Source organism: Strigops habroptila, chromosome 5, assembly GCF_004027225.2.
Source record: "Strigops habroptila isolate Jane chromosome 5, bStrHab1.2.pri, whole genome shotgun sequence".
Classification (NCBI taxonomy): domain Eukaryota; kingdom Metazoa; phylum Chordata; class Aves; order Psittaciformes; family Psittacidae; genus Strigops; species Strigops habroptila.
Window position 1 is genome coordinate 64,936,065 of NC_044281.2, and position 27,968 is coordinate 64,964,032.

The 27,968-nt window shown below is 36.5% G+C and overlaps 1 protein-coding gene across 1 annotated transcript in view; it reads right to left on the reverse strand.

Moving 5' to 3' along the window:
* PLCE1 (phospholipase C epsilon 1) overlaps positions 1-27,968 on the reverse strand; it is a 121,325-nt gene that overhangs the window by 52,947 nt on the left and 40,410 nt on the right. The window contains exons 2-3 of the mRNA XM_030488163.1: positions 26,466-26,757; positions 3,226-3,542 (exon numbers count right to left, since the gene is read on the reverse strand). Of these exons, the coding sequence (XP_030344023.1) occupies positions 3,226-3,542; positions 26,466-26,757 (609 nt within the window). The remainder of the gene's footprint in view (positions 1-3,225; positions 3,543-26,465; positions 26,758-27,968) is intronic.

Below are 27,968 nucleotides of genomic sequence, written 5' to 3' on the forward strand. Positions count from 1 at the left end.
GGCAACTGTTCTCTGATTCAGTTCTGCAATTCTTCATAGACTATTTCCATGCCAAATGCTTACAGCTTACCACTCAGTGTAAGTGCTTTCTTCTGTGTAAGTCCTTCCTACATCTTTTAGGCCCCACTCAGGTCTAAATACTGTAATTCATAGTAAGCAACACTAACCAACAGCACATAGAAAGGTTTAAACAAATTACTGTAAGATACTCATACGCTGTGTATCTGTCGTGGTTTAAGCCCAGCTGAACCCAGGACAATATCTCACCAATAACTATTTAAATCATTCACATCTAGAAAACAGTTTTGGAACAGCAAACATATTTAAAATATAAGGGAACCATGTGGTGTTTCCCAATATCTACTGCTCGATCTTGCGCCCTGCACTCAATGGGAGTTTGCAACTTCAGTCATGAACTAGGGTTTCTGTGAGTTACTGAATTTAAACAGTAAATAATTCTAATAAAATTTACATCAATAAGACCAAATTATTTCCCCCTACTTTTCACTTAAACTCACTTTTAAAAAGATATTTTAATAGAATCATAGAATCATAGAATAGTTAGGGTTGGAAAGGACCTTAAGATCATCTAATTCCAACCACCCTGCTATGGGCAGGGACACAACACGCTAAACCATGCCACCCAAGACTCCGTCCAACCTGGCCTTGAACATTGCCAGGGATGGAGCATTCACCACTTCTTCGGGCAACCTGTTCCAGTGCCTCACCACCCTCACAGTAAAGAACTTCTTCCTTCTATCGAACCTAAACTTCCCCTGTTTAGGTTTGAACCCATTACCCTTTGTCCTATCTCTACAGTCCTTAAGGAAGAGTCCCTCCCCAGCATCCTTATAGGCCCCCTTCAGATACTGGAAGGCTGCTCTGAGGTCTCCACGCAGCCTTCTCTTCTCCAGGCTGAACAGCCCCACCTTTCTCAGCCTGTCTTCATACGGGAGGTGCTCGAGTCCCCTTATCACCCTCATGGCCCTCCTCTGGACTTAATAATTTGAAAATATTTTAATCTTCGTTATTTTTGTTAATTTATAACACTCCTGCAGCCCTCATTCAATCTAAGCTTCCATGAAAACGACAGTATTTATTCTATTAAATAAAAAAGTTCCTTTGTGTCACAAAACAGCAGTTATTGACTGTCATTTTAAACAAATGTTATCAATATGTAGTGTCAGAGGAATTACTAAAAACCATACTGCTGCATGAAAAATCCTCTATACAGTACAATTGCTCATTTAACAGAACAATGGCATGGAATTATTTTTTTCCCATTATGTGTCAGAAGCCTGTCACCCTAAAAGTCATTCTGGCTCCCACATTATAAATACACTTCAGTATTTCTATAGGCAATGCCAAAAAAAATTAGCAAGTGCTCACTGACTTTTGCCAACAAAAGCATGACTCTTTGCACAAGAATTTTCTTGCCATTTATAAACAAAGACATTTTGAAAGCTCACGCTTGTGATTGGCTATGGTAACTGATATACCCCACCAGAAGATAAAGCAGATAGGAAAACAGTGATTTATTATACGCAGTAAATATTGTACAATAACTCCATTTAAACATATAACATCCATGTTTAAAAAAAGTTATTCCAGATAATACTTAAAGTAATCCATAGCACTAAGTAGTATATAATCTATGTACCACGTAGTCAGGAATTATATTAAAAATTATCCTATAGCATTACCAAACAAGTACTGCTAGACTACAATAATTGCAAAGTTACAAACTTCTAACATTAAAAGATAATGTTGTCCATGTCACCAAAAAGCAACTTTAATGTTAAAATTCCCATTGATACGGAATAGCCTCAGTCATTTCTGATGAGACCTCTTCACCACCTACTTGCTTTTCAATCCTGTGACTGTTCAGTACCAGAACACGACGCTCACTCTAATTTGTACAGCTAACTGCAGAATGTCCTAACAAACTGCTTTGACATTGTACTTTACCAGGTCATACTTGAGCTTCACCTCTTCACCTTTTTCCCATTGTCCCCCCTATGGCAATCACTGTAAGAGAAACACCACAGGAAGGAGGAACCTCCCTGGGTCAGCAGGTAGATTCCTCTCCAGCTATGTACCAGCCACAGTATTTTCCTAAATACAGTAACTAGAGCTGATTTAAGTAATTTTTAGGCTGTCTAAAGACCAACTTTTAGTTGCAACTTTTATTTATGTTCCCATAACAGAATTAGGTGAGAGAAGCCCACATATTTACACTATTTTAGTTCCTAAATCTAAATAACATGCAAGAAACAGGAATGCTTCGAAACATGCCAAATACTCAGTCACTGATTCTTATCTGCCCAGGAAGCAGAAAGTTCACTGAGGTTTAATACATATTCTGCTGTATGTACTTAATTTTGTGCTGTCTTTTTGATACTTGCACAAATTTCATCTCTTATTAAAGCATAAGAATGCAGCGGATAACAAACTAAAAGACCGTAAGTCAAGACTACCTTACTTTTATTCCACTTTTATGAATCTAGGAACTGCTAACATTACGTGTGATTCACACAAAAATGGAAGAAAGAAATTGTTCATCTAAACCCTAAAGTTTTATTTAGGGGTGCTTTTGTTTTGTTTTGTTTTGGGGTGGATATTTTTTTACACTTTTCTCAAGGCTTGATCGATTTTTTGTGAAACTCATCAGAATATCACCTTACTAAAAATAAAGTAAAATGAAAATGTGTCATGCCAAATGAAACTTCTTTGTGTAACAACATTCAAGACACACTGGGTGATTAAGTAAATAAATAAATAGTGCGGATTAGTTAAATTATACAGAAACTTCTAGTTTATAATACTTCTGTGCTGACTTCTAAGATCATGCTTAGTCTACAAAAATCCAAAACAAATAAATAGAACTCCAGCTCCTGAACAAAATAATAAACTGACTGAAAGTATACCCCATACTGTCAGTATAAATACAAAGAACTACAAGGCTGTCTTTTTTTTTTTTCCTGTTTACTTTACAATGTGCAAGAAAAACTTCGGTTGCAGTTTTCCAAGCTCACTGAGCATTAGGTCACATAACTCCTCTTAAATTCAGTGGAAGTTTTTCAGCTAAAATCCCCTGGTCATCTTAACTTCTGTTTTAAAAATCTGTCATGACAGCTAAATTCAGCTCTGAGAGACAAAGGAAATAACTAATCCACAAATCAGGTAACAACCTTTATGAAAAGTAATTTAAAAATTCTGTCTTACCTCATTAAACCTTGTCACAAGATCTTCTACAGCATTATGTTCACCATTGGGGGAAGAAAGAATACTAGCAGATATGGAAGCTTTAATAGACGGCAGCTTGCTTTGACACTCAGCGTTACCCAAATCCCTGGTTAAAAAGCAGAGGTAGTCAATGGGCAAGACTTTCCGGTAGAGCTCCTGCTCCTGCTCAGTCAGCATGCTGGCAACCTCCTCTGGGAACTGGATGAGGTGCTGCAGTTCGATCAGGTCTTTGCTGATCCCAGCCACGTTGGAGGGAAGGGCGCTGGAGCCAGCCATAGATGCACACGCTTGACGTTCTAAAACAAAACAAATGAAAAATTTATTAGATTTTCGCCTTTAACTCTTGGACTGGGCCGTGCAAAAGCAAGACAACTTGTTGTTTTGTTCTGTTAAACTTCATTTATTCAGCAGTACACTATATCCTAACTATTTTATATTTAAACAACCTTTCAGTCAGGGTCTTTCTGCACATCGGATATTAGCTAAGATAGCTGGTAACTGGGGCTTCTGAGATTGTTAAGCTACTTGCCAAAACATGCTTGCTTCCTGACTTAGCCAAATGTTTGCTTCAGTCAATGTCAGTCTTGTCAAAGCTTCAAATAAAAGGATCATCTGGGCAGGGTGCAGCTTGGTTTTGCCTCCATATTCGAGTCCACAGTACAAACAAGTTTGAGGCCTTGCCTGGGGCATGGTGACTGTACTGACACAAGAAATAATGTGTAGTGATCATGTAAACCTCATGTTAGTCAGCATTTTTCTTTTCATATTCCTCTTGCTATAAGATACAACTTATCTGTGCTCACTGCATTGTGAAACTAAATGTCCAAAGTTACAAAACATTTTTTCATTCCCCTGGGAAAATGCATATATTTGGGACTATGCATGTTTTATCCATTATTACAAAACATTAATGGTAGTTTTATAATATCCTAGCAGTGATGTCCCTTGAAAAATAAAACTTTTCCTAAGAAGGAAGAAGCCAAGCTTTGTAAGACCATGTGGGAAGCCTGAAACATCAACACCATGATTCCAAAACAGTGAGTATGAGTCTTCTGACTAGATAAGTTTAGATTGAATTCTCTGAACAATAATTTTTCAAGAATTACTTAAATGTATAAACAGCCATAGTAGTATGTTCTGTACTCTTCTTCCTTCCCTGGAAAAGGAGTTTATTTTTTGTACTGCTTCACAAAATATCTTCAGAGATTTTTTGCACATAATGGAGATACACTCTGGATCTTTTACTTCCTTTTTTTTCTATCAATAAACTCTCCTTTCATAGAGGGAGCAAATATCCTTATTGCTCTCTAAAAAAAAAAAAAAACCCCAAACAACAAACAAATTTATAATGACTTATTACAATTCATTCTTTTATAATAAACATAAAATATACTACATGAGGTTTCCCTTGTTATTCATTATATGTGAACTATTATCAATCAATGGGAAGTTAAGAAGACAGAAAACTGCCTTTTCTTAATATATTCTACTAAAAGTCAAAAGATAAATTATAACAGCCCCAAATAAAGCTTTAGGGCTAACAGAACCTGTTGAGAAATTTTCAAATACATAAAAAGCTTCTGAAAGAGCTAAAGAGTAATTATGTCTGTATCTAGACTAGTGAGGGAAAAAGCAATGGACTTAATTTGCAACAAGCAAATATCCTGGTTACATAGTGGAGAATAGTTGAGAACTTCAAGGATAGTGAAGTAGTGCTGTACAATATCTGCAGCAGATATGAAGACATCTCTGTCAATATCAAGAAAGATTGTGGGGGGAAAAAGACAGTTAAGAACATCATGTTGACATGTTGATCCTGGTTTGGGCAGCAGGTGAAGTGCAGTGAGCTTCTGGCCTTTCTTTCAGTCTTGTTTGCTTTGATTCTACATGAGACTCCAATTCTGTTTTCTACTTAAATCCATGCAGAATAATTCTGAAAGGTTTCATTAGAAACAGCTCTTAAAGCTCATTTGGACTGTTCCTGACTTAGCATCACCTTATGCCAAAATAGAAACAATGCAAAATATAATGTTCATTTTATATTACACGGTTCGTATATTTGCATAGTGCTTTCCATATACGGGCCAAACAGTCACTGTCACCAACAGCATTCGCTCAGAAAGAGGATATGAAAAGCATGACACAAACATTCGCTACCACCCATCTGCTCCCTAGAAGCCACAGTGCCTCACTGACCCCCCATGCATGACAGGTCTTCTCACACAAGACTTTCCTGTGAAATACAAGGCACCCTGCCAGCCAGAAGGCAGAAAAGTACAGCCTGTACCAGCCTCTCCTGTGCCTCACTGCTGAAAATGAGGGTGTCCAAGTCGTGTGCATGTTGTCAACATATTCTGCATCTCAAATGCACTTTTGAAGTGAACCTCCCAGGAATCCTCGCTTGCTGTGCTTCAGTTTACAGTCTTGGAGTACAACAAAGTGGATCCTTTTCAGATGAAACTGCACCAGAAGATGTGCTCCCAAAGGCAACTAACACATCCCAGTTGCTAACAAGCTGTAGCTGTAAATGGCATCTGAACTCTGGAGAGGACACTGATGTCAGGAAAGGACAGTTGAACCAGACAGCTCAGAACATGGCTCTGCTGCAGAGATCACGTAACACAGGAGACAATACAGCAAGCAGTATGAACAATGCAATGCTGCAGAAATACTGGTGCTTTGCAAACCCAACATTATTTGGTAAGTACAGTTATAAACACCTTGTATCTATCAATGTAATAGGAAAGCAAGGTGTGACTCTTGCCCAGTCACATAGTTACTGATGGAGGAGAGATAACACGTGAGTGAAGAGGAGCTGTTCCCCAATGCACTGCTTGCCGATGAGATTTAGAGGCGCACTTTCAGTAATTCACCTTCTCCATACAATATCAACTACCAAAACAGCCCACATTGACACTTTCGACAGAACTACATTCCACATTGTGTCAGAACTCCAGCTTTGCTCAGAGACCTCAAAACCTGGCAAAGGTGGACACTGAATTTCCAACAGGCTAGAGCACTGTTCATGATCCTATTGCATGCTGCCTTGCCTAACCACAATCGCCTTTCAGGCTCCACTTATTACAACCTCTCACATCTAAGAACAAGACTCAACACACTGAAGTGACCAGAGGTATGAAAGTGGTTCCACAGTGTATCTCCAGACTGCCAGAAACTACCAGGAATCTATTTGAATCCCTGCTAATGCTGGGATTTTGAAAGCGATTAATGAAACTACCTTTAATGAAACCATCATCATCCATAACAAAGGCTTCACAAGCCAGCTTCATTTTAACAGAAGAATGAAGCTGTCAAAAAGAAAATCTTTTTATAGAAGCTAAGCCAAGATGATTCAGGTCACCGGCTAAACAAGATCAACCACTGGTATTGCTGGATTTGGAAGAGGATAAAAAATAAATAAAACTCATTCTGATTCAAAAAGCTTAATTTCAAACTAGCATTTCTCAATTCTCCATTAAACTGAAAGAACTCAATAAGTTATGCACCTTTAATGTAAGGGTCCATGGAACCTGCTGCTGCAGCAAGAGTGCAGCTGATATCCAAGGAGAGGCGCACAGGCCAAACAGAATTATAAAGGCTCACAGCCTTTTCATGGCTAAAGTATGGATATAAATACTAAAGAAGTGGAAATATAACTTATCTCTGTTGACTATTTCTACACCTATAAATATTTCTTTCATGCATAATTCATGTCTTGGTTGTTGACGTATTTCACCTCTCCAGATTCTGATTTTTTTTTCTTTCCTCATTCCACTCTCCTGTGTTTCATCACTTAAATCCAGGATCCTAAATCTCAGCTTCACCACGCTCCATGATTTACACGCTGCAAAAGTCAACTCCTTTTTTTTCTCTCTATTTATTTACCTATACTAAACTTGTCTTTTTTCTGGACCTTTTTTCCATCTTTTTCATGTCTAAGACTTCTATCATTTTGCATGCCAGAAACTGATCTGCACTTCTCTGCTTCTGCTAGAAAACTCCCTAACCAGTCTCATCCACAAGTCCTCTAGCTTTGTGTTGTCAGTTTATGTTCTTCAGGAAATAGATTGTATCTTTCTGTGCTTCCAAGAAAGACCAGGTCCTTAGATCAACTCGCAGAATGGAATGACTCTCAGGTCAAAACCACAGTAGATTTTTAGAGTTAAGGCAGGATACAGTCCTCACTAAAATTAGCTGCTGCTGCAGTAGATGGTATCATTCTTTGTGCTCTACCACATCAAGTTCATGCTAAAACTAGGAGCAGAAAATGAGGACCTGGACTATTCATTTGCAAGTTGTCTAAAGCTGGAATTGATAGCTTTGCTTTACGTTTTGACAAAGTGCTAAAGCAGATAAAAGCAGTGCTTGCTATTTAAAAGATTATTAATCAAAACAAGATAACCTCTGCCTCGCTTTAAAAAAAGAACTCATGGGTTGACTTAATCATTGCTGATACACATGGGAACAAAAAGGTGTCATCTTCTCTAACAAAAGAATTATCTATTTAAGAATGGGAGAAAAGTACAGAATGCCTGCTTCAGGATATTACTCAGCCTAGGCTTGTCATAAACTCTATAAAAAAGTCTCAAGAATTACTCATTTTTGAGTTTTGTTAAAACTTTTTAAAATGTTTAGTAAGAAGCTCTTCTATCAACAGATTAACTTCAAATTAACTCAGCCTTTATTACTATAAAACTTAGAATTGACATAACATCTTGTATATGTATAGGCTCTATAAAAGCTATACTGAAAAAGTAAATTTCAAGTATGCAAGTATGTAAAAACAGTTTGTGCATTTTTGTGTACATATATAAAATGTTTCAAGACACTCTTGAAAAACTTCTTTTCCCTAGTTTTTCCTCTATGAAACCATATTATGTTTGTGTTTGCTATATTAGCAAGAGGTTAATTCAGTATTTCTTTTTTAAGATGAAAACCAGGGAGTTCACTTTAAAGAAAAATACAAAGAAACTTCTATAAATAAAATAATGAAAAATACTGCTAGAACTCTAGTGTTAATTAGATGTAATTATTAATAGATTTTTTTCACATTTGCATGTTCTACTAAACACAGTAGTTAGGACATGTGATAGGTCCAAACAATAAAAGCAAAATTATCTGTACATTTAACATATTTCTTATAAAGCTAAAATTAAAAGGAGCTTAGCTATTAAATTTTATCTTACCATGCACATAGATAATTTATTAATGCACAATTTTATATAAATGTTGGGCTGCTGCCATCAATTTTCTCTAAGAAGAAATTTAGGATTGGGTTTGAGCAAAGTAAAAGTGGAACTCCTACAAAGACAGAAGGAAAATAAATAGAGCCCCGACTGTAATCACACCAATGTCAAAACTGCTAATCCTGTGTAAAATTACAATTGCCAACCATGCAACTTGTACTTTGATAAAATCGCATCACTTTCCATGTGAATTGTGACCAAGTAAGGACAGTGGTGCAGAATTACTTTCATCCCAACTCAAACACAACGTCACTTACATTTGATACTTGTAGGAATGTGCTACATATGGGGGAGCACACCCAGGGAAAAGCCATTGTATTTTTTTAAATGAGCACAATCTCTAAAGCGTAAACCTGCCAAAAAGATGAAAATTTACTTTCAACAAAATTCGATGAATTGACAAATGACATAACTGTATTTGTGTCTTAATTTCTTGTTTGCTTTTCATTCTACACTTTGAGGGTAAAAAAAGAGGTATCATCTCCATACATTCAAAAACCAGCAGTTTGAAAGCAGTAAAGTTAAAATAATAATCACTAAAAAAGTGCTTATTCTTTAGAAGACTATTGGGGGAAGATCCTGTGATTACAACAAACTGTGTTTCTAAAGCAGAAAACAGATTTCAATAGCTGTAAGAATAAAAGTAATTATTAAAGCTATTATAACATTTTAACTCAGCTGCAATTTTAATAAGAGACTTTGTTTCCATGAAATTATACTACTGTGACTGAAATTACACAAAAATCTTAGAGGATTTTCTCAGATGGTTTTAAAAGGTAATCAATGGATTATAATAGAAGCCTATAATAGAAATCTTTTTAACAAGCCATGCTACAGAATCATCCAAACTGTTCGTGTACTTTAAGAGGACATATGGATTATGCTAAGAAAATAAAAGCAGACAATGTAAAAAAAAAAAAAAAATCAAAAAAGAGACACAGGTGAACAAATGTCAATATATATAATACAGAAGAGCTCTGTCCAGAAAAGAAGAAAAATAAAAACTCTCCCAAACAGAAGACACATGTAATTTATGACAGTTTAATTAAAAACCAGCTTCAGATATGGACCAGTATATCTGGGATAGCATTGTTTTGCTGTCCCTTGGATGTGACATATCTCAGTACCATGATAACCTAACCAACAAGCTTTTGTTAATTTCCTGTTCCTCTTCTGTATAATTAAAGACATCTCTCTCTCTCCATGAACACAAATGCACTGTTATCAATTTTGACTGCAAACAACTCACTCCACTATCAAAGAGCCTGATATTAAACTCAGTGGGAAGCTTGCCACAGAACAGGATCAAGTTCGAGTTTAATTTCACTGTGGAAACCACTGAAATTAATAGATCCCATTTCTTCTTCAAATTTACTTATGAGCCAAGTAAACAAAGAATCAGAAGACACACCTGCTCTCCCTCCATATCCCTAAATCCAGCAGTATGAGCTACCTCATATAACTGTGTATCAGCGTGCACTGTAAATTATTAGCAGGGTAGCTCTGTAGCTACAGGGCTCAGTACAACCTAAGCATCAGTAAGCAGAAGATAATACTCTGAGCAAAGGAAGATTCCCAGGTGATGACCTGAAGGAAAGAAGATGAATTTAGCCAGGGGTCTGTAAAATAATCCTTTATTAGACCAAGTAATGTTACAGACACACTCGGGGGCACAAGATCTTTTTCGTGTTTGGAATAGGAACAGCAAACTTCACAGCTAGTTTGAGAATACCTGCTTTGAGGTTAATTTGATCATGGTAATAACAAGACATTAGAGAAAGTAATCTTCTCTGGTGGAGCAGCAGCAAGTCATCACAATAGGCCATGTGAAAAGATATTTCTACAGTACAAAGGAAAAAATAAAATGGTAGAAATCACTTGTAGAATAGAATTTTGCTGGAAATAGATGACTATGAAACTATAACACACAGATATTTCTACTAAGGCTGAGATTTTATTGTTGAATAGAGCTATGAACCTCTGAAGAAGATTTTTAAAAAAGGCAGCAATCATGTTGAGGTATAATTGAATTAAATTACAATTATATACAACAAAATCCTGACTCATGAACCTACTGACATAGTGGAATTCAGCAAACAGAAAGATCTGGAGTGCTTCTACCAACAACCACTTCCTTACTCCTAAAATCACTTCTTGTTTTAGGAAATGGCAAAAGGTTCCATTTTGAAAACCAGACTGAACTGTGTGCTCCTTTTATCTTTTGCAATTATAGTATCAAATGAAATTCCAGAAAAAAATAGAAAGTACTGAAATAGTAGGAATATAGGAAGAACCTAGCAAGAACACTATGGCCTTTCAAAGTGCTTTTATAGAAAGTACCAGAATTTATAAAGCTGCTTAACAAAGAGTTAATAAGAACAAAGAGTTAGTAACAACAGTGAATTCCATACTGCTATAAGGAAATAGTTATTTCTTTGTGCAGTAATTCTACCTCCAACTTCAAAATTCACTATGTAGAGGAAAATATGAAAAGACTCACTCATACAAGAATAAATGAATGAACCAAGGACACAGATGTTTAAAAAAGATCTGCCAAAAATGGAGAAGAATGATGAACCTGAAATAAATTGATGGGTTTCACGACAGTGTGAAGGGCAAAGATAATACTCTTAAATCACAACCATTTAGCACTTGCACTTCATTATTACAGAAATAGCATACAAGTATTTTAAGACATACTATTCACTGGATATATTTTAAGATGAATTCACTAGAACTGGTCAAAAAAGAGGGGGGTTTTTAAGATGTGAAAATGAATACATGATTAACTGACAATGACCCAATCAGTAACCTGGCTGCAGCCACAATATCCACTGGGAATGCTGTGCAGCAGATGCATGGCTTTTCTCACATGTCCTACAGCGCACTGTCACAGTGGTCAGCTACCTCTACCCCAACACACCCAGGGCTGTGCTACCCCAGGTTTGATTTCTGCATGCAAAATATTATTTTGCTTGTGTCCTATTTAGAGCACATAGAAACACAGAGGTAAAATCAGAGCCCATGTCCTTACTGCAATCCTTACATATATGCCTAGATAAATTTGGATTAAAAGAAATTAAGGCTAGCTATTGCAGTTAGACTAGATCGGCATTGTAGGTCCCTTCCAACTGAACTATTTTGAACTATACTGTTCTATATATCACCTACTTTTTTTCTTGCAGTTGGAGTTAAATGTGGACAATCTTCAAGGCTAATATTAACACAGTCACATTATGAACTACTGTAAAAGCAATGTTGGACTACATAGGCATATATAGGACTATACAGGCATAGTGGCATCAAGTTAAGCATGTATGTTTTAAAGGACTATATGTGGAGGCAGTATAAAAGGCACTTTGGCTTAAAAATTATTTTTAACAACTGATAAATGTCTTCAACATCAACTGGTTGTGATGAAGAGGAATCATGAAAACAACAAAAAGGGATATTAAGTGAAGATAACTAGAATGGGTTTTACTCTTTCTCTGAAAAATACAATATCACAGGCTAAGTTCTACAACTGCTCTCAGGTCAAAAAATTTGGTACTTAACAAATACTTTAAAATAAAAATTTTAAAATATCACAGTAATATAACATGTTTCTTCCACGTACATTCTGCAATATCAAAGAAACAAGCAGATGGAGATGCACACTAGCTGATGGGAACCTGTAAGAACGTCTGCCAGTGCAGGTGGCCAAGGACACCTGGAGAGGATCTCATGTATAAAACTACAATACACAACATGCAAAAAGGATCAGTACAAGAAAAGCAGAGGTGGCTTTCCTAATACATGTTTATTATTTATTTTGTGGTGGATTAGTGTATGTTCTTTTTTTCTTCACCCAGACTAAGAACTTACTAAGAAAATTAGTATTTTTCCTGACAGGTTAAACTATAACCCAGAAACCCAGCTTAAGAAAAGGAAAGCCTGTAACTACACAGGAATAAAGTGAAATTGTTGCTGTAGTGTTGTTTCAAGAAGGAAAGTAATTCAGCTCTTTTTTTGCGTAGACTACTTGCCCCTGTAACTAAAAAAACCTATAACCAATCTCTCTGCCTAGAATCACAGCACTCATCTTAATTACCCCTAGTCTCACTTTTTTTCCTAAATTGCAATTTAAATGCAAGTTTCCAGCGTAGTACAATACCTATTTGGTAGAGACCAATTACCATAGCTAAATTTACTGAGTAAAGAAAAGAACTGCAGGATGATTTTATAAAATAAATTGAAAGAAGGCATTCCTCATTTTAGAATGCAATTTTCAAATACAATTTTAAAAGTTATCTTTTAATGCAAACATCTAATTACACCAATTACCAGAAAGCTTTCAAAAGGATTATAACAGCAGGCATCCTTAACAAGCTCAGTTTTCCCATGAGGAAGGTGATGGGAAACTAAAGGAAATTCATATATTATTTTTATACAGGGTTAACATGATTTTATAACTTTGCATCATACTGTCATGTTTGTGTTATATTTCAGTATTTCTTTTAAGAAAGTATTGCTACTAGCCAACTATTTTTAGCAAGGTTTCTGGAATCACAAAAGACTGCCAGGAGCCCAGTTTAAATGATGTTGGGAGGCATTTTAAAAGGAAAAAGAGAAATCAAATTCAGCAACACCCAGGTCGATATGATCAAAGTCCTTTCACTGACATACAGAACACATCAAATGCAAGGTCACTTAATTTCAGTGGCTATACCAATGACTGAAGGACCTAGCCATCTTGGGCTACCTCACCACTCCAGTGAGAGCCACGACTGCCGTGCAGTACGGACATGGCCAGGTGAGCTACCAGGTATCCATGGAATTTACTGAGAGCAACCCAAATTTACAGGGGTTGTAAAATTGTAAAGTTACATATAAGAAGCAGTATAACATGTAACTCACTGAGCTAGTTACCTGTTGGGTGAAAGGTAAATTTGCATACACATTTTAGCAACAGATTCTCATGTTCAACATGTCCAACTATGACAGAAAGAGCATTCATCAAACCAAATACTTTTCTTGACAGTATAGCCAAGAAGTCTAGAAATGGAAATAACAGCAAACATGAAGAAAATGTATTATTCTTTGTGATTATATAACTGGTCAAAAGGATTTCTCTATTTGTGGAATAATTATTTACATTCCGTAGAGAATTAAAGCTCTTCGCATACATTTAAAACACAAAACAAACTAGTAAGTTACATGCTGAAATTCTCTGATGTCCTCAAAAGCCGTTTTAAAGCATGCATTCATCTCAATGGAAATGCTAGTAAGCTTAATAAAACTGTGAAGTCCAAGAAATAATCTATAGTCCTGAGACACGCAAAATATTATGTAGCTTAATGAAAAGCACTCAGCACTTTCCTTCAGGTGTATTTAAATTACAGAGTAGAGGACCCTGCATGATTTAGCCTTAGAACCAACATCTGTTGAATGACTCAGGAGTTTAAGACATAGAGATATTAGTGGAACGCAGAAGACTGCAGAGAACAGGGCAAGCACATGTCTGGAAGCTGAAAGAAGCAAAATAATAGACTACACAAACGATTAGATCAACCTGAACTTCATAGTAGAGATTTCAACGTCTACAACTTGCCTCAATATCACTTACTTCTTCCTACCTCGAATATAAATGCTTTAAATACTTATTTATCCATGCAAGCTTTTTTACAGCCTCCCTATATATATAACTGCTATAGTTCTGCTAGACTAAATCCTGCTGTAAGCAGTTATTTTCTATAATTGTTTTTGTTTAGTTCATTTGGAAATCAGCGTAAGCTAAAACAAAGATACAGTTATACAAGATTGTGTTCAAGCAAACAGACCACAGCTACATGTATTATACTGTTGTTACTAGTTATCTTGTAAAAATGGAAGTATTTATCCCATTTGGTTTTCACAGGATTAATACACTTACTACACAAAAGCTCTTCTCAACAGTCACAAGACTTTAATGAATTGTGTCTTTGTCATTAGCTTTAGCTGATTATACTAGAAAATGTGTTTGAGGTCCTTTTCTAATGTGAAAACTTTCAAAATCTATGATTTTGCTATCCAAAAGCCCCTCAAAATTACTACCTTCTGAGATTACTTCCTCAGATTTTAAGGTATCTCCTTTAATCTGAAGATTTCAAATGCAACTAATTCCTCCTCTGAAAGTACATAGTAAAAATTAACAGTTCTCTTTCTTTCCATTCCTTGTGGTACCACTGCTACCTGTACTATGGTTTGAGGTGTAAAATGGAATTAGGGCCAACTTTGTCAACAATATTGTTCACACAGTAAGAATTCAACACAAATTGGAAGGAACACTAAACCCAAATGTTTTCTATGGATTTATAGGAGTGGGATGTGGCAAAAAAGGTCCTCCCACATAAATCACCAATGACACCAACAATCCACTATCTTGTCAATGCTTTTAAAGACACAGACAAACTATAGAGTGTGCAGAAGAGAACTATACAATTGTTCAGGCTCGAATAGTGAGTCCTGGAAGAAGAGATTTAGATCAGAAATGCATAACATCAGTTCAATGAAGTGAGAATTGAGAGATGACTTGACCTTAGTAGATATGTAAGCATATTTAACAAAGGAAATAAGCTAGTCTTTACAAACTTTAATCCAGCAGAAAAAAGGCATAACAAGCACAAACAGTTGGTCCTTGATGACAAACTCAAACTAGAAGTAAGTCACTCCTCTCTGACTGCAGGCATCACTGACCACTTGGAAAGAACTCTGCATGTGGATGATAGTTCTAAGGCATCCTCTGAAGGCTGTACATTAGCACTGCTGCCCTTCAACTACTGAGCTTAAAATAGAGACAACTGGGTTTAAGAAGATGACATCTTGAAAGGGTGTCAGACTATAGCTAGAAGTCTCCATTGACATTAGGCTTTGCAATTCCATGCGCTGCCTTACTTTTGCAAACAACATGCTCTTATTGCCCTCCTGTCTTAAAATTTGATGTACGATCATCCATGCAACCACTAAATTTTTTTTTTTTTGCCTCTCATGCTTTCCCCTTCCTGTAAGATCTTTCTTTTTTAAAAATTTAATTTCCAAACTATGCAAATATTGGGTGTTTGTTTTGTTTGTGACACGCAACATGCTTGAAGCTCTTTAACTTTCATTCCTATCAGAGAGAGAGATGAAGTATGCAGGAACTCAGTCTGCAAGAGTTTGCTCTAACTCAAATAAAATGTAAACGTAGAACTACCATTTTCATGCTCTTTACATAGCATGAAAAACACAAGAGAAAGCAATTATGTTTTCTAAAAAACATAAAAAGAATTTTTCTAAAGATCACATTTTTGCAAAAGTGAGCATGTTAAACATCGAATCTCTGCACAAAATTTTGGATGAAACTATTTCGTATGTGTGTGACTAAAATGGTTATGAATTTACATTGAGTTTATCCAAATGTTTTGGCCAATCAGTTGATAGCTTTTGCAAAAATGGTATTATCAAAATAAAAAGTATTATCTTTTTATTCTGAAGCTAATCTACATTTGTTCTTTTTAAATCATATAATTCAACATAGACAAACCAAGACTTTTTTCCTCTTGATGTTCAAAAGCAGTTTGAGGTTGGCTGTTTCTTTTGCCGCTCCCCCCCTCCCCATTAGTTGGAAGCAAATACAAATCCTAGTTATAGGCACAGTTCCTAATTGTATCTCTGCATAAAAGAATTTTAAATATATTTAGTTTTTCGCTGATGTCTTTTTAAAGCAATTCACTCTATATATGGTTATTGAAAATTCCTGAAGTTTTTTCCTCCCAAACACTAAGCTTGCATGCAAAATCCTGCAGCCATCTTCAAGACAATCAGTACCTGAAGGCAGCACCTCTTCCTCTGCATGTGTTCCATACACATAGTTGAATGGTTCATTGACAGCTTTTAAGAGGCTTACATTCACAAATACCTTACCTATGAGGTAGACAAGAACTATGTGATTTAACTTGATCCTTTCTACTTCATGGCAGTTACAGAACAGCATATTATGAAGATCTGATACCTAGAAAAAAATTCTTTTAGGGTTCATTTTATCTTTCAAATTGAAGACACTATTAAACTTAAATAATAACAAAACTATTTAATGGTGCTTTAATATATGACATCTTAATTAAGTTCAAAAAATATTAATTATATTTTCTCAGGCAAGAAAATGCCTACACTGACACAAAACCAGAACTAAATACTGTGATGTAACTCTTCTCAGCAAATACAGCAAAAGTATTCTTTGCTGACCATACTAATAATTTTTTTTTCCATCTTTTTGAGTTCAAATTAGTTACTGTACTGGTTTCTTAGCTTGAATTTTTAATGCCATAGTAGTTTACTGTGGTTTTTGTTGACACTATTTTTGTTTATTCACTAATAAAAATGATGTTTTAAAGATCTCTAAAAAGAGCTATCAAGTCTAACCTACAAATTCTACCATGACCTTGTACAGCTCAAGATAGTTGAGTACATGAAAATAAACTTGGACATTTGGCACAATTTGCCCTTCTGAGATTTACAGAAGTCTCAATACGGTTCCAGTGGCTGTGGATCCATAGCTGGAGGTAGTAGGAAATGTTAGAATTACCTACAAATATTCTACAAAACAAAGTGTAGTAAGAAACCCCCCTCCACACATGCAGTTCGATGGCTACAGGTATAGCTGATTTTCTCCCCTCCCTCCCCAGCCCCCCTAAATCTTACATGAATTTTTAGAAAAGGTCACACGTATTTATGACACTTCAGTAACTATTCTGATTTTATAAGGAAATATCCGCGTTTAAGAAATTTTTGCTTCATTTCTCTGCAGAGCTTTGCAACTTAATTCTGAAAGAGCAAATACAAGCGAACAACTTCAGAACAAATCTTCTCCAAATCTAACAGTAACATATTAAAAGGCATTCAAAACTACAGCTTTTCCAGATTAAGATCTCTTCCTCCTCCCACTCACCTCAAAAAAAGGCTTTCAGAAGACACCATATGGTTAAGTCAAAAGGTATGTATCTGTGCTTTACTCCAAAATATCAGAGGAAAGAGAAATTGAATTGGAGCAGGGGGGAGAGGACAGAATAACTAATGCAGCAACGTCAGATCTATCCCCTTTCTGTAAGATCTGAGCACTGTATAAAGAAAGCAGGTGATGTGCATGAAATCACAGGAAGCAATTAAAGGTAGTTTTAGTGTCAAACTGTATTTCTAGTTCTTTTATTGCTGGATATTTTGAAGGCAAAATATTTTCAATTTGTACCTGATGTATCTCACTGGTAACTTCCTTATTTCAGAATTATTAAAACATGTAGCAATGCATTTTTATACATAACAACTATTTCCAAAGTGAATACTTAAACGTTAGAAAACCATGTCAATATGAAGTGCCTCAAAGAAAAACTAAATGAATTATGCACCAAGAAAAATTCTCGTATCAGCTTATTTTCTAGAAAATACTTGCACCATTCTACATCAAATCAAAACTAAAAAAAAAAAAATAAAAAATCACAAAGCCTGTCAAAGGCAGGGTCTGAGCTGAATTTATAATTTTAGTATTTCAGAAATTAACTAAAATAATTTTCCTTCTATTTCTTGTAATCCTATTAGATATATCTCAGACTGGTTATCACTGGCTGAATAAAAGGATTAAAACCACCATTATTTTGCAATTAATACAGATAGATGCACTTGATATCAGGCCTTTTTTTTTATTATGTTGTCTAAATCACCGAAATGAAAATACAGGTGGTGACAACCAATACAATCTTCCTATTGCAACAGGATACTATCTTCTTGAATGGTGAATGTTTGTCATAGCCTTTTGCTAAGAGCCAGATTAGGGAAATGGGAGGGTTAGCACATAAAAGACATTCCTTTCACAGGGTAAAATCTTATTAACGTTCACTGAAGTTACACATGTGAGTTTGTGGGTTTTTTAATGTAAATATAGATATTTCTTTATGACGAATTAGTAGCAACACATTGCTTTTACATGCTGCTATGCACTTATGTCATTCAGAAAGGGAAAAAAAATCAACTGGCTTAAGCATCCATAAAACATGTATTGGTTACAAGTTATAAACTTGTATCCTGAAAATCCAAGAAAAAAAGCTTGCTAAAGAAAATAGGAGTGGATTTACATTCAAAAGTATGTTACTAAGTTGTTCCATTTGAGTAACTTTTAAGCTTCAGGGCAAAAATAATTACCTGGTTCTAGTACTTTTTAAAAACTTCTTTGTATCTGACACTCATATTTTGTACATCATTTTTGGTAACAGTCACTTATTTTTGTAGAATGGGAAAAACAGAAATGACCCACAACATAATTTGACATCAAAATAGTTGCAATGTGAACTGAATAAAGCAAAAGTATACCTAGATTACTTATAGATATTTATATTGCATTCCATTTTGAACAAGCTGAAATACAAAATACACACTGAAGACAAAGAGGGAAATATTTATTTATTTTTGTTTATATTAAATCCTTAATTTTCCACCTAGCAACAGTTTTAAGTGTCCTTAATGCACCATTATTAAATGCAGGCGTTATCAATCCAATATTAGCTTAGAACCACTGCCCACCCAATCTACTTCTAAATCTGGAAATAAAACTTTGTTTTAACTACCTACATATAATCAGAAGCAAGTACCATGGGCCACAAAAGTGCAAATCTTACCAGCAAACGTGTCTTCCATTGAATCTTAGATTCCTCCTGAAATGCCAGAAGAACAGGTACTTCCAATACGACAAGTCTGCACGCTGCACTTGTCTAAACTAACAGTCAGGCAACAGCTGCTCAGTTTAAAGCTACAAACTGTGGCAAATGCATAACTGACATGCCTTGTGTAAGCCATGAAGAAGACATGCATTTGGCTGGCTCACTGAGAGGTCAGGTTACCCACCTCCCCAGATAAAAGTTGAAACACTGTGATTCGAATGGAAGGAAGTTTAGAAATTAAGGATGAGCATACATCCTGCAAAGACTAAAAGCATTTGATTTTGACAGCAGAGCTATAAACAAGAGCAATTCAAATTCTGCTGGAGTTTCGTCTTGAAATATATTAAGAAATAAGTTAGCCTACACCCAAGCTTTTGTACAAGTTATATTTATATCAGTGTTGTTTAAACAGGCCAAAAGTAATAAACGGATTTAGTTTTGTTTTAGGAAACTTTAGTGAAGCATTACAAAAACCACGACATGGGTTTCTTTATTAGCAAATGTCCTACCTTTACAGCTATTATGTATTCTGCACTAGAGTCTCTAATAAAAGGCAACAGCATTAGCTTTAATGGGACAAAGGGCTATGACTTAGGCAACGATCCAAAAAAGTTTCTTTGAGAGGCAAAGAAGAAGAAAACATCCCGGAACCTTCCAGAAGTATGATTAACCATACAGAAATTACGAATACGAGGACATAAGAAGACAGCAGACCCTTTCAGACTGCATCTATGTTCATAAACTAAGTAGACACCAAAAGTCTGCCTTGATCCCAGCAGCTGTTAATATCATACGCCAGCATTTCTATCACTTCTTCATTCTAACCTTAGCCTTGTCTACACACAGTTTACATCACTTTTAAAAGCACCAGGACTACATCATGAAAAGTTAGTTATGAAATTTGCTAGAGCACACAAGACTGAAAAACAATACACTGCCACAAGAAACCTTTCTCCATTTCCCCAGGAAGTCTGAAAGAGCAATCCGTGCAGAACTGGAATGCGAGCAGTACACTCAGAGTCACTTTGTTTATATGGTGAATATACGTCTTGTCTGAAGACACTCTACTGGAGGAACGATCATGGAACCTGGCCAAAACACCATTATTTTTCCATTGACAATACCAGCATGTTCTTTCTTAATTGGAAGAATTCAGTGATGTTTCCAACTCCCAGATGAGAACTACTACACTTAGATTTCTCGAAGAATTCGTGCTAAGTATTCGTGTATTCCCACCTCTGTGGGAATACAGTACAGAACTTAAAAATTAATTTTATTTATAGATATCAATTTTATTACTACTATCTCCTGACAAAAATATAAACTATCAGATTAAACATTTCTCATCATTATAGGGTCAATACTAAGGAATTTTCCACTAATTATAAAAGCAAATATCTAAAAACCTAAAGGAACAAAAAAAGAGAATGTCCTTGATTCTACAAAGAAAGCTGTACAGTATATCTGAGAATTTAACAAAGAAAAAAAAGTGTCTGGATATAAATACAACAGCATTATCCTATAAAAGTTGTTTTTTCTTCCAATTTGTTTCCTAGAAACAAAACTTCAAGGGAATCTTTAGAGATGACTCTTGAGTCATCTTGAGGTCCTTGGGTTTTTTCTTTATGATTGACATGCTAACATAAACATACAAAAAAGTTCCATTCTACACTTTAAAAGTTCCCATGGACACTACTTTTACAAGGCTCATTCAAACCAATGTTCAGACCTTTAAAATAATAAACGGTAATAAGTAGTTCAGGGATTAACTATCTGCACTTTGAATCCTATCTAATTTTTTCTGAAGGCTAATTACTCTTCATGAAAACATAAGAAATTTGATTTTAAAACTAACATAATATTGCACAAACTTCTGCTCTCTCAGCCTTCATCCACAGATATTAGTATGTCCTTCAATCCCTTCCTCACTCTTTTTTCTGCTGGTGGAAACACCAGCTATAGAGTACCAACAAAAATATTCCTGTAAGCAGAAACTCAGCTACACAAGTTGAAGGATCATCAAACTACCATATAATATTACTGGAACCAAAATCAGACAAAACCATCCACAACTCAGTTCTGTTTCTTAACTGCTTAGCTCTATACACTGGTTAGGATATCCAGATCCATAGTCATGTATGGATCATGTACCTGTACCATGAGTATCATATCTGTTCCATCCAAAAGAGTAATTTTACAGATTAAATTTTTTTTTTCATTTATTTACATTACTTACACTAGTTAACTTCAATCTACTGCCTAGATCAATTATGTATCCTTTCATCTTGCAGTAATATACCTTTCTGAACCCAGAAAAAGGACTGGCTATGCTGGCAGAGCTAAATTCTTTGTGCTTACAGTGTATTAAACACGTTGGATTAAAGGAAGATTTTGTCAATGTTGGCAAGGATCCTCCTCTAAATCCTTCTCCTACGGCTCTTCCTGTGACCAACCTGGCTGCAACAAGGCCTGATGAGATGGTGACAGGTCCGCGAGACTGACTTCAGTGATCTTCCCCTTCTGCCAGTTTACAGAGAGAACTATCACAGTCAGCTCCAGATGGTGTCCCTTGGCTAGAGCGTCCTCCCAAATCTTTCTCCTTTCTGCCATCTCAGACTTGATCCTCCCATGTCACTCTTAATTCTGCCCCTAACCAGGTGGCCTGCACTTGTTCTTGGTCTTCCTGAGCTACATCCTGGAGCCGACAAAGGAGCATGAAATCCTTGTTTTCCTGATTCACACCCTTGCTCCAGGACAAATTGTCAACTTACTAATTTATCTCCTGGACTTGACTTCCTCTCCTACAGTGTGTTGCCTGACCCATCTTCTTACTTCAGATTCTCAGCCCGAGACATGTTTTGTCTCTTCAGCTCTTAATATCAGCTCATTTGGCCTTTATCCCTCACTTTAGATGGTCTTAACTTTGGGCCCAAACACAGACCAGCTAAATCATGCTGGTCTTCCTAAATTTGTGTGCATAAAGCCTGTTATCACCCATGACTCTGACATACAGCTGTCAGACAACTGTCTCAACTTCAGGGATTCTGGAATTTCCCCAGTATTGTAACAATAAGCCTTGTGCAAAGGATACAAGAAACAGAAGTGAGAAAAGCCACAAAGACTTAGGGCCTGTTTGCTGCCCAATCTTCGCTGATGGCGAAGTCTAATTACAGAAAAAGGCTGATCTCTGAATGCTGGAGGATGAATGAAGTAGGTTTTCTTAAGATCAATATAGTCTGCCTCCATGTTCACGACAAATCAGTTCCCTTCTGTTCTTGGTCCAAAATTGCTGTTGCCTACTTAATAAGTCCTGAGTAAGCTTTTTTTGGAAAATGAACAACAGTGACCACGGATGTAGTCTGATTTATATCACTTAAGAAAGCAGCATCAGACTTGATAGCTTTGAAAGATGCTAAAGTGAAAAGAATATTGATATAAAATGTTTGCAGTCTGCTCCATCCTCAGACACCTCTTTTTACTTCCCTTTTGTTTTCCTTAGATTACAAAACTACAGAAGTTACCCCCTATAAGGGGATAGGGCAGGGTGCAGGGAAGGAAGGGTACAAGTTTCTTTCCAACAATAACTCTGGATACAGATGTCAAATAGAAAGCACAAACATTTTCACACACTCTAGTTCCTTCTTTACGATTAAAACAGACCCCAAACATTTTTTCACCTACTGCATAAAAATGTCAACACCACATGAACTGTGGCAATAACGGAATCTTCAACTATGATTCCAGAGAAAGTTCTGGCCCATTCACAACTATGAACAAACTTCTGTAACAATCAATTTGCAAGAAACAGAACAGGCTGAGAAGCAGGATTTCCTTTCTATGGGAAGAAATCTGGTTTCAATCCAAATCCCATTGAAAGACACTCTCAAACCTTCTTACTAACCAGAAATTCTGAGTTACATACAGAGGCACTAAAACAGTGCAGCTGAAATGTGTGCAGTGTTCATACGTGAAAATTATGCCCTCTGTAGTAACAAAGATGTTGACAAGGATGTGAATGTCACTGACCAACTGTGGGAACTCCAGGCATCTGTGGTTCCCGGGAGTCCATTCTCAGACTGTCTCTGTGCTACCGGGACCGGAGTTGCAGCTCCTCAGTCTGGAGCCTGACAGCTCTGAGAGCCATCCGAGAGCAGGGCTTGCAGGTTCACTGCTCTAGACCCAAGAGATGAGTCTCCTACAGAGCAGGCCCTACATAAGTTTTTAAAGACTCAGTCCCAGATCCACGTGACTGGGAATTCTGGCTTCTGAGGTCTGGTATGTTTGGAAGCCTTCTCTGAACTAACAACACTGGCAGCTGATTTGCCCACAAGACCATCGTAGCCCTGGGGACTCAGAGCATTCAGGGTCCTTAGCTACTGAACAAAACCTTAGAACAGTATTTCCTGGAGTTAGACCACTTGTGACTGTATGGCTCATTGCATAGGTCACTAAATAACTCCTGAAACACTGAACATGAAGAATTTCATGATGTGCTTAGTGCTACGGAGACATGAAACCAGGAGGCTATGCCAGCCTTAGGGACTCTCTGCAGGATCACTATTTCCGGAGCAGATATTATGTAAAATCCCTAACTACAGAGTGTAAAAGATTTTGAGAAGTCTTCCTTTTAAATCCTGAAGGACACTCCCCATTAAAGTAATGGGCTCCTCTTTAAACAGATTGTGTGAGAGAGTGCTGAACTTTATCTCCAGAAATTACAAACATTTTGAAAGAAAAGTAGTGGAATGTTGTCTGGTCCAGAAGAGGTTCTCCAAACATAAATCCAACAGCCCTTAAGATCTTTTCAAGGCTGGCTGATACAGAATGGTTTTAATAAACAAATTAACTTCCACTTTTGAAGCTTTTCAAGAACTGTCTTGAAACTGATTCCAAGTGCAGTAACAATTACTCTGCCTAGAGTTGACAACTGCCAAGTTGTGTCCACAGTTTCCTGTCTGTACTGAAGCTTAACTTGTAGCAAAGTTAAGGAATGGGTTTACATCGTGGATGATATACACCTACTTGACATGGATCCTGCTATCATATTACAGACCTTTGGCAGAAGATTGGATATACTGCAATCTGTACATGTGGTGCCCCGTAGAGCAATTCCGAAATAATGAAATGTGGAATTCAGTACTTTGCCCACTCTACATCCCTTGTGCATCAGCTTCCTACTGCTTTCAGACTGAACTTAAGTTACTGGTCTCAGCTGTAAGTTTCTAAATGGCTTGTGATTTTCTTACCAGAAAAAACCTTATTCTCCCTCATACTGGTGTACTAGTGATTAACCAGAGTGCACAAACTAGATTTTTTTTATTATTACGATAAGAGAAAAGGAAGAGTTATACCTGAACATGAACCTTCCACATCCAGAAAACTTCAATATCCTAAAGCTGCAGCACATCTCTTCCTCAACAGAGACCACTACAGTAAATCCCTAGACCACTACACTAAATCAAATCTCTATTATCTACACAGGTTGACTATGGAATTGCAAATCAATTTCAAGATCTTGGCCATTTCTTTAAGATCTCACATTCTTGAGCTCAGAATCCAACAATAGAAGTGCAACAACCTAGTGCCAAGTGTGCTGGTAAACAGAACACACGCATAGTCACTACCTCAGGCTCCATAAAAAGATACAGCCATATTAGCATGTCAGTGAGCCTGAGCTAGTAATTACTGCTGCTGCTTCCAGTTTCAGAACTCAAAGCCTGCAGCTCTACAGTGACTGTCACCAGATGGACTTTTTCAGGCACTGCAGGAACATGCCCCATGGGAGGCTGACGTTTGTACTCAGTTGACAGAGCATCCTTGCTTGATCAAGTCTGGAGCAACAAAATCCTGTGCTCTCTTCTCCCACTCTGTAGGAGGAAGGTCCATCACACTGCACCAACAAGTACACAACTCAGTTCTTTTAAGTTTGCTTTCCAGAGCTGTTGCAGGAATGCACGTTTATTTTTCTAAAGCACTCATCTCCCCAGAACAATTAAAAACCAAACAAAATAAAAGGAAAAACTCTATCAGAATAGGACACTGTAGTGTACATATCTCTGTCTCTCACAGATGTCGAGGATATGTGAAGCTTAGTGATGTTACTGAACGTATTACTGAAATTCATTCAGATGCTACAGTTTGCCATCTGTACCTGTTCTTACAAGATTTTAATGCCTCTCTCTGCCATTTGATACACCTAAAGAGAGACTAATTAAAACTAAAAAGAGCTCCTTTTGGGGATGAAAATAAGACAACCTGATCCAAGCACAAACTACACCATTATTTGTCTGTAAAAATAGGAGGTCTGTAGCTGCCACTAGTCAAGGAACATGCAATGAGAATTCTGTACTGATTTTGTCATATTCCTGCAAAATTTTGGGCAAACTATAATATTCACATGCTTCAATTCTACAACAGAGATACTACATCCTCTTGTTACAATATATCAGATGATGATAAATCTCCAAATGCTTGAGTACCATAGGAAATACTCCAGGTATTTTCATTAAAACTGAATTTAACAAGTAGTTACTGTTCCGTACAAACCCCTGTTTTAATGCAGTGAATTTGTACCAAGAATGCCTTTGTCCTATTTAACTTCCAAAACTGACCAAACTAAATCACATAATGTCATTCTTATTGCATACGATAATGGTCAGCACGGAAAGTTATTACGTAACATCCATCCTCCAATAGGCATTTTCAACATAAAAAATACCCATGTTATTTGAAATAATCCAGTACTAGAAAGATGATGGATCTGGGAAAAGACCAACAATGAATCAGTAATGAATGGTATGTACTTACCACACAGTGCTCTGCTGACAGCTAGTTGTACAATGACAACAATAACAACCAAGTAGAGTATATACTCCTTTCTCAAGTCCTGAACCAAGTCAGCCCATGAGCAGGAACACTTGGTAAATGAGAAATACTATACAAAGGAACACCCTAACAGCAATGGCTTAGGCATTACCTTTGGATGCAGACAGGAATGCTGCTAAAAGAAAAAAACCTGAAAAGGTGTCTGTTTTGTAATAAGAATCTTTTTAGTTCTGCATGCATTTGTACTTTATTGAAGTAACATAGCTAATCATTATGACACATAATGATTACAAATGAAAATATTTGAAAACATCAAAACCTTTTTTTTATCTGTTGACTTCATATAGGAGTATATAAACTACAGAATATTATGTAGTATTATATATTTTGTAATACACCCTATACTTGAAGTGGACAGAGTTTAAAAAAATTAAGTCTCCATTACCTTTAAGCATTGTTCTTCCAGTTGATCCTCCAAAGATATTTAAAAGACCACTTCTTGCTCCTAGTGATGTAGTTGCTTCTAGTAAAGCACCAGTTATATAGTTAGAGAGCGGAGTCCTCTGTAAAGTGGCACGATACTGACAGTAAGCACTTGTTACACATGGTTTTACACAAAAACCATCACCGTTGCATATACAGTCTGTATCAAATGTTGGGAGTTCTCGCAAAAGATGAGGAAAATATGCAAAAACGTCTTCTGCTCCTTCTTCCTCTCCTCTCACTGTATTGAAGATCTGTGAAGAATGCAAAAGCATGAACTGTTAGTTCATTTGCTGAAGATAATGAACTGAACATCAAAAAATTCCAGTGTGACTTCTAATTTCAACAGCCTTTGCAAAAAGGGTCTGTGTTAAACCACCATATTTATGCATTAAACCTGAAATATCTATCAATCCAAGACTGATTTGTGAAGATTTTGAGTTGAGTTCCCAAACAGGCTATTTAAATAAGATGGCATGCTGGCTTTCAATCTATGGCTCGGAGCATTCTAATGAAAACCAGTTTTAAGGATCACCATTAGACAAAAAAAAACCAAAACACAAACACCACATCGATACATCTGGCCAACATCTAAAATAAGTAATACACACAAAATTATTCATAAGACTATTAAATCTACTGTACTTTCAGTAAAGTCCTACAGATATCAGTAGCAGAAAAACAGATTTTCTCAGGGTTTGCACTTTTTCTTGCTGAGTGGGGCGTGTTTTTGCAAACAGAAATTGTTTTAATCTCTGTGAGCAATCATTCAAAATGTTCTGGTGTCACGTTCATTGCATTACTTCCAGCCTACGCACAGGTCCTCTATCTAATATTGGTTTAGTGCTCTTTTTCCGATATTTGTGCTAACACACTAATGAACTTCAGTCTGTGGCTTAGCAACTAAGTAATGTTTGCTTATTTAAAAGAGCCTAATGATCAAAGCAAGAATCTGAAAGAAATCGTTTCATTTAGTATACAAGGAGAGACTTGATTCTTGGCATTCTTGTATGCTGACTTACTGATTAACAATAATAATTTGTTTCAATGATCTGTGCTTTGTATTACAAAGTGTAAACTACCAAAATAAAAATTAACATAGGGAAAGATCACTATAACTGTTACCAGGACAGGTGCTGAGACAATTTTCATGGGGTTGTTCCCCCTCAGTCCTTAAATGTGCACAAGAAATGAACTGATGGCTTAATGACTGTTTTTTTGTGATTAATGGCTTGTTCCTTGTTGCCATCCTTCCCCACACATAAATGTCAACATGGCACAAATCACATCCAGTCCTATGATGCAAGCACACATGCACCAAGCCAAATGATAAGAAACTGCACAGCCTGTGTACACCAAACGTCAGAGGCACGGGCACCCTCACAGGACACGTACATGCCCAGCCATGTAACCAAGGAGGGAAGTGGCTCCTGACGCAGGGATCTACACACACATCCACTTCTGC